At 36.9% G+C, this 14,448-nt stretch overlaps 1 protein-coding gene across 2 annotated transcripts in view; it reads right to left on the bottom strand.

Annotated features, from left to right (window-relative positions):
* LOC127427070 (myosin phosphatase Rho-interacting protein-like) overlaps positions 1 to 14,448 on the bottom strand; it is a 106,494-nt gene that overhangs the window by 73,485 nt on the left and 18,561 nt on the right. For both annotated transcript variants that reach the window (XM_051674416.1, XM_051674417.1), the window contains exons 2-3: positions 1,990 to 2,067; positions 1,402 to 1,467 (exon numbers count right to left, since the gene is read on the bottom strand). In XM_051674416.1, coding sequence (XP_051530376.1) covers positions 1,402 to 1,467; positions 1,990 to 2,067 — 144 coding nt within the window. The remainder of the gene's footprint in view (positions 1 to 1,401; positions 1,468 to 1,989; positions 2,068 to 14,448) is intronic.

Genomic DNA, 14,448 nt, shown 5'->3' with positions numbered 1-14,448 from the left:
AATGACTCATTCAACCCATGGCGTGGGTTTTGGACGAGATTATCAGCTTGTTCGGCCAGTAGCCGATGGGCGAAGTATTCAGGGAAAGCTGTTTGCAAACTGTTTAATTTGGCAATTAAGTTTGGTTATGGTAGTGGAGCAGAAATTACACAGTTCAGCTTTCAAAAGTGCACTGCATAAAATTTCTGTTTCTGTTCACTTCCATGTAGATGCATATCACCTAAAAGAAGTTGTTCATCGGTTACCGATGTAAACATTTTTGAAATGTCATTGTAAAAATGCACAATTCACAGTCAGACATGGTTAACTGATTCCATGAGTGAAAGCATCCAGTTACAGTGGATTATCGAAATGCAGTGAGTAATATTCTGCTTTGTCATGTGATCCCAACATGGCGGTTCTCATGAATGTGCACCGTGCTTTATGTAGAATAAAGAAGATTTTTATGACTAAAGTCTTCATCTCATGTGAGTATACATCATTTACACCTATTTCTTAAAATACTATTCTATCATTACTATTTGCTATATTTGCTATAACTAGTATGCTTTGTTTAAAATTTGTGCTTAAAGTGCACCTTTAAGAGCTAAATTTCTTGACCTAATTTAACAGCATTTCCTGAACCCTTCCTGCACAGATGAAAAGGCTATAAAGACAACAGGGCTGACAACATTTTCATATCAAAACAATGGCAGGAAACGCTGTAGTATCCTGAACTAGTGTTGACTGTCCTCACCACTCATTGGAAATAAAAACAACGTCCTCCCACAGCCATCTTACACAATAACGTGATTCAAGACAGGCAAATCTCCTTTTGCTTAGCGTTACACATCAGAATGATAAATTGCCCTGGTGTAAGAGGGCAATCCTGTAGTAAGTGATACAGCCAATGCTGCATAAGCAGTGGGAGTCTAGGGTCTATAGGGACACCGCTCTGGGACCCCCATAGCTCTCGGACTTCCAGGCACAGAGCCTGTGTGTGGGCCTCACAGTTTACATACAAATGCTGTAATCTCAGGGCAGATCAGGCAGCTAATTTGGTCACCCATGTCACATTCCTGTGAAACAAACAGGCTGAGCCAGGCTCTTATTAGCCAAAGGACCACATTCTGCTGGTTCACATCTCATCTGCATGGACTCATACTCCCACCATCATTCTTATCTCTGAGCCATTGGTGGAGCTACAAACTTGTTCATGCATAATTTTTCTTCAGAGATAGTTATCTTGTCTGTTGAATGAAGTGAATTCCATTTAGGTTGGTTGCACTTTTTAGTTTAGTTGGGCCAGTGTTGAAGAAAATGTATGTAAAAATTCATAAACGAGAGATCACTGAGAACTTTCTACACCGAAGGCTGATGTACAATTGTGTAATCAAAAGGTATAAAGAAATGACAGCTTACCGATTCATCCAACGCAAAGCGCAAGCAGCCATGTTCATAAAGGACAAAGAATCGCCGTTGCCATTTCTGTGTAGAAATTAAAGACCATTAACATCATTTAACAAGTTTTCAGAGCAAATTATACAAAGGAACAGATAAGGGCTACGAAATTATGACAAAACATATAAGTCAATTAAGCCCTTGATATTGCCAATTAATACTTTATTAAAACACAATTTTTGTATACCCTTACAAAACCTTGCCACAGAAACCAGTTTATGCCAAAATATCACAGGCACTATAGTGCATTTCTGAGTAGAAATGAGCAACCATTTTTGTAATTTCATATTCATAAATATACAAACTTTTGAGTGTATAAGCCACAAAAGTAAAGGTGCTTCCTTTTTATATCCTTAATTACTATCATCATCAACAACACTATTAACTGTCATTTTAACACATTACGATCAGGCGTGTGGATACTACATTCATTTTCTGTCTGTGGTACACAGCAAACAAGTTTTATTTGTGTGCAGTGCATGCCAAGATACTAACCCAAACAGGAGCTAACCCTCCCACAAATCACTCCATAATAACACATCCTCTTACCCTGGATCTCTGCATTGGATTGTCGAAGTCTGTTCCCTCTGGAGCCAAACACAGCCATCCGCCATAGATTGGTTTGGCCTGCAATGAAACCAAAATAACATTTAAAATCTTCAATAAAAAAAAAAGTCAAAAAGAGAAACCATTTTTGGTTTGATAGCACTGATGTTTCCATCTTTCAGAATAAATCACCAACATCTTTGAAGAAGGTAACAGAAACCACAAAGAAGGTTCTTTGAAAATTATTATCATTTTGACAGTCAAGCACGAATGTGCTTTCAAAATGTAGGTTGCAAGTGAGAGCTTAGACACAGCTGAGCAAGACTAGGCAAGTTAATATACCTTCTCCATACACTAGACCAGCAGATGTTTTGCCTCAAAGGTTAAGATAGCAATATTATAAAGAAGCGTCTCATCTGCAATCAAACATGCGAGCTCATTAAAAGGAATACCATGACCTGAAATTTCTGAATTTAATATTCAATTGTATGAAAGGCCATGAAGCCTTTCTATAGGCAACTTTGGCTTTATTCAGAGAGGTAGCAGAAGTACATTTTTTGTCATATAAAATCGGTTTAGTTTTTTGAAGAAGAAAAAAAAAAAGAAAGAAATTAAATCTGAAGTTACATACATGGTTTGAAAAAAAGAATTGTGCCTCAGTCTGAACGGTCAGATCAGATACATTTTTAATCATTTGGAGACAACATGTATGTAATCAGGCTGGGAATTGCCACAGACTTCCCGATTCAATATTACAATGACTTTTACTTGCCGTTTCGATATGTATTGCGTTTTTTAAAGTACTGCGATTCTGTAAGTATTGTGATTTGATGTTTTGATATATTTAGCTGTTAACTTTTTTTTTTTCAGAAAGAAATATCTATTGAAAAACAGCTGTGTCTGAAATAACAATTGTTTCACTCTGTAATACAGAATTTGCAGGTAAAATGTAGGGATGTGCAAAACTACCGATTTAATTAGGGATGTTCCAATACCATTTATTTGAGAATGAGCATGAGTACCGATACTTCATTTCTGGAACTCGCCGATACAGAGTACGATACACGTTTTTCAGTTTTTCTCCATATCAACAGTTTATTTCAATTTTATCATCAAAATGGTGTTTAAATAAATGAATTCATTAAAACTTTAATCAAATTAAAATATAACAATTCATTTTCAACATAATATTATATTATTTTTTAATCACATGAAGTGTTTATACAGAACTTCTTAGCACAATCCAAAATTCAACACTGGAGTTCTTTTTTGTCAAATAAAGTTCTGCATAACAGAGCATCACAGATGTTAGATCCTGCTTAAGTATAATTCAATTACTACTGATTTATTTTTAGTGGTATTTGGAATTGGAATTTATCATATTACTGTTTTTCCTATAAATTTAACTTTCATTTTTATGTGTTTTATGTGTTGCTTTGACCAAGAAGCTCTGACGTAACGATGGCAGATTCCCACTCTGAAAAAGCTGGTCGCTACATGACTCAAAGTGATTATTAAAATCGCAAAAGGCTGCTATTGAATTAAATATGTATGTTGTCTGTATGTGCCTAGCGCTACAACGTGAATTTGCACTCTGTTTACTGTCATCTGCTACAAACAGAGCGTGTGATGCTCATGACAGTGTTTTCCTTGTACGAGACTTGGAGGAGCCTTAAAAGGCATCAGCACAATGTCTCCACACATTCACAAGTGCTCACATTTGAATTACATGCAAACTAGGGGTTGACCGATATGGTTTTTTTCAGAGCTGATATCTACAACGATTATTAGTAACCAGCGGCGATTTCTCAGGGCCAGCAAAGCCTTCTCTGCTGGCCTAACATGCCAAATAAATAAATATTTTTCATCCTTTCATTCTCAATCACCTTTTTGCCTATATATTTTTAATCACTTTCCACTCTTAATTAATCTACAAACAAATAGAGAAAAACAAAACATTTATCCAGTCAGAATTTATTCCTTGATACTTACAAGCAAAGTGTGACAACTGTTTCACAAATCGCATGCCCGAAGCAGCACGTGAGTCTGAGCTCCACCCCCTCAGGCCTTCAGAATTTCCACAGAATCCCTCAACAGTGCACATGAATGGGCAACTAAAATCAGATTGTCAGATTCATTAGCCAATCAGACTGATTTATTTGTTCTTGGTGGGTGTGATCTTCAGGATGTGTCCCGGTCAAGGCCTTCTAGCTGGCCTTGAGTGACACAATCACGTTTTAAGTGATGTACGTAATTTAAAAGCGAAGAGCGCGAGATCTTGCTGACGAGTCGGCGGTCACTGCCACATCACCACTGAGACAGGAGATGTGCATGCAGTGTGATTGCTTAATTTATTAAACAGGAAAGGAGGGCTGATTTTCACTTCAAGTAAATTGGTAAGTGCTTTTTGCATTGTTATAGCAACATCAGGAATTTTCTAAGTGTAAATTAGGCTTGCTTGAGCATTCAGTGTCAGATCAAGTTTTGAAAAGTAGTGCTGCGTTCCATTCAACTCGGAAAGTCGGATTTTACAACTTCCTATGAGGAAAAGTGCAATGGAATGCATCTTAATGTCAGAATTACAACCTGTAGGCTCGTGCAGAAATTCTCAACTCCGATTTCGCCGAGATGCAGGGGCATGATGTCACACAAACATGTCGACACTCAGGGAGATATACAAAGTAAGTGATAAACATTCACTTTATTAAGTAATATCGATAAATGAGCTTTTTTACACATTACATGATATTAAAGCTTGTTTAACAAACGCCTGCAGAAACAGGTGTATAAAACATGGTAAATTATAATCTCTTTTGATAATTGTACACCTGAAGCACAAATGCTAGCGCTGCAGCATTGTTTATCAGTTGGGTTGCTAGGAGACATCTCTAATGAGAGTCAAACCTCTGCTAAGCTAACGGGAGCACTGCAGTTTTGTTTCCTTAAACGTCATCTTCCGAATATCGGAGAATAGAATGCATTTATGGTCAGAGATATCAAGTAGGAATATCCCACATTCAACTTGAATGGAACGCAGTATAACCGTGTACCCTGACAAAACGAAATTTATTGCAAGAAACATTTAAATTGCAAATATTATTAGATAGATTTTTCCAGGTATTATAGACCTCCTTGGTAAATTCATATGAAAAGTTATGATTTTTGAATGTCTGTTCGGGAGACGCTCATTTCACAAAACAGTCATGCTGCAGTTAAAATTAGGCTTGCTTGAGCATTAAGTGTCGTTTCAAGTTCTGGCTTTCATGCATGGACGTGTTTTTAAAATGTCAATTTGTATTACTAGTTAGCTGTGACATAATGTATGATGCCCAAAGGCATAGGGTGTCTTATTCATTGTGAAACTGTGTTTTCTTAATGGCATGAATCACACTGAAGGCCTAGACTTTAAATGCACGGCCCGCCACTGTTAGTAACCAAGGAGACCGCTAACCCATATTTGGGGCCAATATAAATTTGCAGTAAAAATGAACATTTTAGTGTCCAAATTTACACTAATACAAACTCCAACACAAAACGTGTTTAATGAAATATTGCAAAACAGAACATTTCAATATTATCTTCTGAAAAATACTAGCACAACATAATTTTTTTTTCAATAAAGTGGAGGGAGCTCCTAGCAGCATTTCTTTTGAACTGAAACTTTAAATATATAAAAAATTATGAACTAAACAGCTCATAACAGAATGTTATGTATTAACGTGTGATAACAGACGAGAATCAACCAGCCCGTTTAGTCAAGTGCAAAAAGGGCAACGAGATTTTTTTCACAACAGAATTGAAAGATTTAACGCTAGCAAAGTTGACGTTACGTTCGATAAACCTCATAACACTGGTTAGCTAGCTACCACTATCAATAACAACATCAACTATAACATGTAAAAACACCAACTCAAACAGGTGAGTACTCTGTTAAATCAGTCCTTATCTCTGCTGCCCATCTATATTGCTACTCACTGTATTTCTCCGTTATGGTGTACTGTCGTTGAAATAACCGCGACTGCAGCTCTACTATGCAGCACCTCATGTCGCGGGCTGGGGGAGAGAGGCAATGCGTGCAGAGTGCAAAAGGGCATTAATGAAGTGTGATCGGTGCTAGAGAAAAATATTCAAAGATATAGTGCTGAAAGATCAGAGCTATCTACGCCCTGGAGCGTTTGCGGTGTACACAGCTCCGTTGTTTTGTCGCGCTGCAAACCTAAATTGTAGAAACAGCTGTTGTCATGTCTCGGATTGGTGAACGCTGGCATAGAGTATTGTCATGTTTATTGCAACTTCAGTATCTGCATTCTTACCTTTGAAAACAGCTTGTTCTCCCAGATGCATCTTTCTCTAGCTACTTTCCTCTTTCCCACCTCTTCACCACGAATACAGAATACAGTGTTGATTGGCCATCTACTAGAGACATAACCAATCTGATAATACTGTGGGTGGGACATTGAGCCAGACTACAAGCAGTAATTTTTCAGAGACAGGCGGTGGCATCTGAACCAACGGAGCGCATTTTAAAATGTATCGGCAATCAGATCAGACAAAATAATGATTACGATAATTAGAAAAATGATGAATATCGGTCGACCCCTAATGCAAACTATATATTTATCTCATTAAATCATCAAATAACGTGATTTTAATTTGTGGCCTGAATGTTTACGTAATGACATTCGTACGTCGTACGTCAGATGTAGAGGACTTCACGGGTCCAAAAATTCTTGCCCAAACCCAAAGAGACCCGGAAATGTACTACCCGGAGCCAAACCGGACCCGTCTATTATTTGAAAGCTTGGAACCCTAACCATGCAGAGCCGAGAAATGCCAGAACCGGACCCGAACCCATCTATTATTTGAAAGCTGGGACCGGGACCCAGCCGGGAAACACAGACCCGATCGATTTCACAGCTGACTGCTATTAACAAGTTAATTTACAAGTTGTGAAAACAAAACTGTGTCTTACCTAATGTAACGTTAGTATGTTTCTCCCCTGCGCCTGGCCGTGACGCATATAATCCATCCTCCTTGCCAAGAAAGTTAGTAAAATACATCCAGGTTTTCTGTGATTCCTCTCTTGCTGATTGAAACAGCATAGCTAATCCACTCATTATTTCAGCTTCAAAAGTCCACTTGCTGTCACGGTGACGGATGACAAACGCGACTTGTGTAGAATCAGCTTTGCAGTTTTTTTGTATCTCACATAAGATAACTTCGACTGTTTGCCCTTTTGAACTATAATAACGATTGCTCATTCACTGCCACGGCTGCTAACGTTAGCATTGCTAATTTGCTATCATGTGCCTTAACTCCGTTCTGCCTCTGACGTCACTCAGTTCTTTGTGGCTCCGCTCCATTTTTCACCTTATTTCCCAGCCCGCACTCTCAAATAAACTTGTGGATTATGCATAATAACAGAAATATTGATCACAGCAGAGGATTTGACGTCCGACAGTTAACAAGCGGCACTTAGATGGCTGTAGCCAAGGACTAGGCCTACATGTAAAGAATTAAAGAGACAAAACTTCTGAGATTTAAAAAAAAACAAAAAACATTTTTGTGTGGAACTCTGCACAAATATAGCTTCCTACAGTATATTAACCCATCAGTAAAGTATTAGCATTAAGCTAAATGTGTAATTATTTTAAATTAAATTAAATATAGATTTTTCATCATGGAGACCATTTTAAAATTGTTTTAATTGAATTGCAACAAAGTAAATTCTTTCCCACCCCTACTTGAGATGAAATAAGTATATATACAACATGAAATAACAATAACTGTTACTGTTTTATGTAATATTGTACCTTAGGCTTGTGAGATCAGGCAGTGCAGTTACTGACTGGTTCATGTAACATTGTGGAAAAGTCAAAGAGTTTTGTTGTAATCAGTGGAATTTTATAAGAATAAATTAATGAAATATTTTATCACATTTTTTTTTTTTTTTATTTAAATGCTATATATTTAACCCTAAAATGTTTTTTGTATCCTGGGAGATACAAACATTTAGAGGCTGGGGAGAGGAGCAATGAATAGTCTAAGTTGGTCAAATGTTTGTGAAAACTATTGAAAAGGGGGTCCTTGCACATACTGAGGACATGCGACTTTATATTAAGTCTGGCATCAACTCACAATCTTTATCTAAAAGTAAAAAGGCAACATTTTTTTAGAAGGTAGCTGACCGAGGCAAACGCTCCCATCTTTTCAATGTTATTTTTATGATTTCTACAAGCTATAAATTGGAAATAAAAGCAATGTTAAAAAAAAAAAACATGGAAATGTTATGTAGGCTCTAATGTGTTGAAAAATAGCAATGAATTAATTAGAGGTACCTAAATATGATTGCCCATTTTAGGGTTAACATACAGTTAAAATTTTTGGTTTGCACTTTTGCCTCTAAAAGCTTTATTTAAACAAGCATTTTATAAGTATTACTGTACTTAATTTATTTCTAATCTGCTCTGTCTCAATCTGATATGATCTCATCATTTGGCAACAGGCTGCTGAGGGCAGTAGGCTAAATGCAATAAATACTAAACTGAAAAATAAAGGAGCTAAATAGCTGTTATTCGCCAAATCACAAAATTGCTCGATTTAGATTGTTGTTCAGAAACAAGATAGAAAGTTGAAATAATTGATAACCCATTAATCAGAGGTTTAATAAACAGTATATATAGTTGAGAAGATAAGTTTGCATTCCTTTGTCTCATAAATGTTCACATCCTTTTCATAATTTAAACAAATATAAGAGATATATTTTTTTTATTTAGTACTGCTCTTCAGAATCTACATTACAGATACTTACATAAAGTATAGTATGCATATAGTAGTTTGTTATCTTCTTGAGCATCAATTAATGTTTGCACCTTGTGTAATAGTTGTGTACAATATTAGTGCCCAACCGATATTATCGGCCGATATTTGCCTTTCACCAATATATCGGTATCGGCGTATATTTTACCGATATGAAAACTTTTTTTCAGAACATATAATGCAGAAAACAATGCTTTAGAATTGGTGTCATAGCGTAGTTTGTCCAGCAGAGCATGCTACGACTCCATTGTTTACAGAGCTGAATCTGAGCTGACGGTGGTTCTGCAGACAGGGCGGAGTTAAACGGTGTGGATTTGAGCGATCTCTTCTCCTTAAATTGCTAACTAGTTTGTGAAATACATACTGGAAAGTTAATAAAAAATGACCCCATCGTTTTATATAACTAATATATCGTTAACCCTGTCCCTGACAACCATGTCACTCATATTTATCACATTTGTTTGCTGTTAGCCAGCTATAGTTTGTCAGTGCAGTCAGTAATGTAGCAAATTGAAAGGTAAACATCAGAGCATCTTTTTGGAGCTCAGTAGACAACGGTGCGGTGGTGGATTGTGTGTGGTGAGTGTTGATTTCACACTTTGCTGTTACCTAACTGGTGAGACACAATGCTGGAAAGTAAATAAAGTCCATCTTTTACTCTCCGTGACAACGAGCTTACAGCTAACTAGCTAACCACGTAGCTACTTTCATTGTTGTCAGCAGAGTGGAAGCTAATGAGTAAACATGTATTCACCAAAATGTTTTGTTCAGGATTCACAGTTTGGTACCCCCTTCAACCGAACAATTCCAGTCATTGCATTTATAAAATGTAATATTTAAAAGTCTGGTTTTCCAGACATTAAAATAGGATGCGTAATAAAAGTAGATTTAATAAATAGTATATTTGCCCTGTGTAAATAATATATAGGAACTGTATCTAAAATAAATGAGGGGTGATAAATAAATACTAATACAACAGGCTGGAACAATAGACATTTATTCATTTTAATATCCTATATATATTTTGAATGTGTTGAAACTTGACACCCGGTGACGCACCCTAAAAACGGCACCGTTAGATTGGTTTCATGCTGAAGAGCCGCTTAAAAGTAAGTTTCTCTCTCATAAATGTACACGAGTGTAAATGCCAACATCATCATATATGTCGAAAGGACTGATGCCTGTCAACCAAAACATGAGATGTCATTAAATGAGTCTGATTTTTTATTCCATCAGTTACTCCTGGTCGGAGGCTGCCGTAAATATTTAGTTTACATTTACATTTATGCATTTGACAGACGCTTTTATCCAAAGCGACTTACAGTGCCCTTATTACAGGGACAATCCCCCTGGAGCAACCTGGAGTTAAGTGCCTTGCTCAAGGACACAATGGTGATGGCTGTGGGGATTGAACCAACAACCTTTTGCTTACCAGTTCAGTTCTTTAGTCCACTACGCCACCACCACTCCGTTTATACGTAGGGTTACGTCCTACATAAATGTAATGGTGCAACGCTCAAATATTTGGTCGAGCGTAAATTGTGACTTAGTGTCCATTTACGCCACAACTAGGATAAGTTGTAACGTACATATAGCTGGTGCAACCGGCCCCTGATGTTTATTTAGCTATTTATTTTATTTGTATTTATTCTTTATTTAAATGTTCAGCATCTGACTGATACTAAACATACAGTACTGATTTTTATTTAGCTATTTATTGTATTTTTATTCTTTATTTAAATGGTCAGCAATTGACTTATACTAAACATACAGTACTGATGTTAATTAAGCTATTTCTTTTATTTTTATTTATTCTTTATTTTAATGGTCAGCAATTGACTGATACTAAACAGTACTGATGTTTATTTAGCTATTTATTGTATTTTTATTTATTCTTTATTTTCTCAGTGTTCATTTCTAGAATTTGTTGACAATGTATTATAATAATAATAATAATAATAATAATGTCAAATGTTCTTTGATAAAAATATTTAAGAAAGCAACCTTCCGAGTACCTTTGCATAGTCATATCGGTGCAAAATCGGTGAAAAATCCACATAGAAAAGGTCTGTTTTCATTCCAGCTCAAACATTTGCTATATCGGTCACCATATCAGTAATCGATGAATTTTCTCTCTCTAAAATCGGTCGGGCTCTAATGTGTGTGTGTGTGTGTGTATATATATATATATATATATATTATATATATAAAATGTAAATTGTTTACAATATTGCCTTAGTCTTTCTTTACTGTTACCAGATGGCCCAGACACAGAGACTACAAGAGTGCAAACTGAATGAAATCCCAGAAGCAATTTATTGTGCTACTCCAATCCCAATCAATAATTACCAGAAGAAAAAAAAGTGGTACAAAATAAGAGTCCTTTAATTATAAAGAAGCCCAAAATACACATGGGACTCTTATTTTGAAATGTCTGCGCCCCCAGTTGTGAGCTCACTAATGGCTGATTTGCTGAGAAATTGAATCTGATACAAACTACTAACCTGAGCTCCTGAGTTCAAACCCTCAGTTATTCATGAAAAGACCCGGTTCAAAAGAGTCATTTGTTCACAACTCTCTCACACTGGGTTTGTTATTGCATGCGATGTAAAGCTTGTCATCACAACAGAATGGGTGCAAAGCTGCACGAGACACACTGGTACGTGTTCTAAAGATATATTCAATAACTCACAAGATGATATCTGACGAAACCACATATAAATGCACACAACCCAACTGTCACCAATGGCGACTAGATTTTAAATTGTCGCAATCAATTATTTTTGTGACCATTTTAGTTGCAGTCTGGAGCCCTGAATTGCATTTTTTAATTTCAAATAATTCATCGTTAAAAGTACAAGAAGGGTTGTTAAGGAATCGGAAACATTAGGTGAAATCAGAATGGTTAAATTTCTTTCGATTCCCATCCCTATCTGGGACACAATGTATATGTAAAATCATCCAAAGTGTGCAATATTTTTTATAGCTGTGCACAGGCTCACTAAAACTGGACAGTTAAAGACTGGAAAAGCATAGCCTGGTCTGATGAATCTGGATTTCTGCTGAGGTAAACAGATGTTAGGCCCACTGCAGCCTCAGCTTTCTGTTCTTGGCTGACAAAAGTGGAACCCGACGTGGTCTACTGCTGTTGTAGCCCATCCGCCTCAAGGTTTGACATGTTGTGCATTCTGAGATGCTAATTTTGCTCACTTTAATTGTACAGAGCGGTTACCTGAGCTACTGTAGCCTTTCTGTCTGGCCATTCTCCGTTGACCTCTCTCATCAACAAGACTTTTCTGTCCACAGAACTGCACCTCACTGGATATTTTTTTGTTTTTGGCACCATTCTGAGTAAACTCTAGAGACTGTTGTGCATGAGATAGATCAAATAACCATGATCAGATGATTATTTAATAATCGCGACAGGCCTAACTGCTAGCAAAGTTTTTAGCAAATCAGTCCACTCAGCTGCCATCTTTGGAATGCTCTGGACAGCTATTTTTCTATGTAAACAAGCGGCATGAAAGTACAGCTCCTATCTACTTGAATGGGGAAAGATAAAAATCTCCAAAACGGTTGGTCAAGACTATGAACAAAGAACATATTTCAAATCAGCAGTAAAATCTGATAATACTGGTTTCATAAACTGTGCTTTTTCTTTTATTTTATTATCTCAGATTACAGTAAAAATGCAATTCTCACAGCCTGTATAGCTAATGTGCATGCGCATTTTCGAGTTGACTGACAGGAGATGTTTGTATATCAAAGGTGATTGGCTCTTTATCCGGTAAACGAGACTTTCTTTTATACATCCGTTGGCCATTCCAATTTCTCCTATTAAAGGGATAGTTCACCTAAAAATGAAAATTCTCAGATTATTTACTCACCTTCATGATATCCTAGGTGTGTATGTCTTTTTCTTCACCAGAACACATTTGAAAAAAATAAATAAAAAAAGTTTCTTTTTAATTATATATATATATATATATATATATATATATATATATATATATTATATATATATATATCTCTTAGCTCAGTAGGTCCTCAAAGTAAATGAAGATTTCTCTTTTGAATCTCCAAAAATCACAGGCAGTCAGCATAAATGTCATCCATATGACACTAGCTGTTAAATGAATGCCTTCTAAAGTGAAAATAGTTTTTGGTGCGAAAAAGATACATATTTCAGATTAACATTTTTATTGATTGACTCTCAAACGCAACACAAAACAAAGAAAAACACACATCCACAGAGTCAACAATTATTTCCCTTTTATTCCCCACTTTAATAACCACCCCATCACCCATTATACATAGTCTGGGGCAGAATGAAATTTGAGTATCTAAAACCTCACAGAAAATTCTGGACTTAACTAGAATTCTTGAATCTTAGCACAGAACCACAGAGCATGGGCTATGTCTCAACCCTCCAACTGACAACGCCAGCAGGTAGGTGTGTCTTTTAAACCAAGCCTAAACAATCTAGAGGGAGTCCAGGAGAAACAATGAATTAGGGGAATAAGGCGTACCCTTGCATAGTCATAGTTTTAATTTTTTTTACAATTCTTTCCCACTCCCTATCCTCCAATACCAAGTTCAAATCTCTTTCATAAGAGCTGATAAGGTCCCATCACCCCGAGTCTGAATCAACGAGGAATAATACACTGATGCTTCATGCCCCTTTCCAAAGGCCGTGAGCACCATATAGAGGGTGTCTGCAGCTTTAGGGGGCTTCCCAATCTGTACCAAAGGCTAAATTATATAGACCACAATTCAACACTGATGTAACTATAAAAACCTTAATAACCCACAGAACAGAAAAAAGATGCGCTTCAACATCGCACATAAGTCTCAACTGGCGTCAGTCCCCCGGAAATCCAACAGTCCATGCATGCTCACGACATTTTCCGCAACACCACTGCTACAAGATTACTTCAGTCCAGGGTTTTTTTTTTTTTTTTTACATAAACCATGCACATGAACTGCACAAATTTTCAATGGAATAGGCCCCGTAAAAAATAACAACATCGAACCCACAAAATGAACAAATAAACAAGTTAATAAAGGAAAATAAATATATAAATAAAAAGAGTAGATCGAGAGAAAGAGACAGTAGGCAACCACGATGTGTAGTCCATACCGCTGATTCAGCGCAGGCAAAGCCACCCACTCCCTCCATTGATTTAATGAAGGCAATAGCTTTTCGTGGGCATGTGAAAGTCTTCTGTCCATCCTTGGCATCAATTCTCAACTTAGCTGGATAAAGCAATGTGAAGCTCACATCCTGTGCTTGAAGTAACTTCTTCCACTCTTTGAATCTCTCCCGTGTCGCGAGTGTAGCATTGGCAAAGTCCGGAAATCATAATGTTTTAATCCTCCAAGCATAAATTGCTTTTATTCCTCACCGCATGTAAAACAAAGTCTCTGTCTGCTGACCGCAGGAATCTTGCCAGAATGGATCGGGGTCTGTCACCCACCCAGGGAAGCTGACAAAGCTCTGTGCATGTGCTCTATTTCCAGGTTTTCAGATGAGGTGTCGAACAAATTCGGAATAAGCCCATCCAGGAACTTGACCATATCCTGACCTTCCTTTCCCTTGGGGATTCCAACAAAACAAACATTATTACATCTGCTTTGAACTTC

This window comes from Myxocyprinus asiaticus, chromosome 36 (assembly GCF_019703515.2).
Source record: "Myxocyprinus asiaticus isolate MX2 ecotype Aquarium Trade chromosome 36, UBuf_Myxa_2, whole genome shotgun sequence".
Taxonomy (NCBI): Eukaryota; Metazoa; Chordata; class Actinopteri; order Cypriniformes; family Catostomidae; genus Myxocyprinus; species Myxocyprinus asiaticus.
The sequence above is the reverse complement of the archived record's forward strand: the minus strand, read 5'-3'. Positions and strand labels throughout refer to the sequence as shown.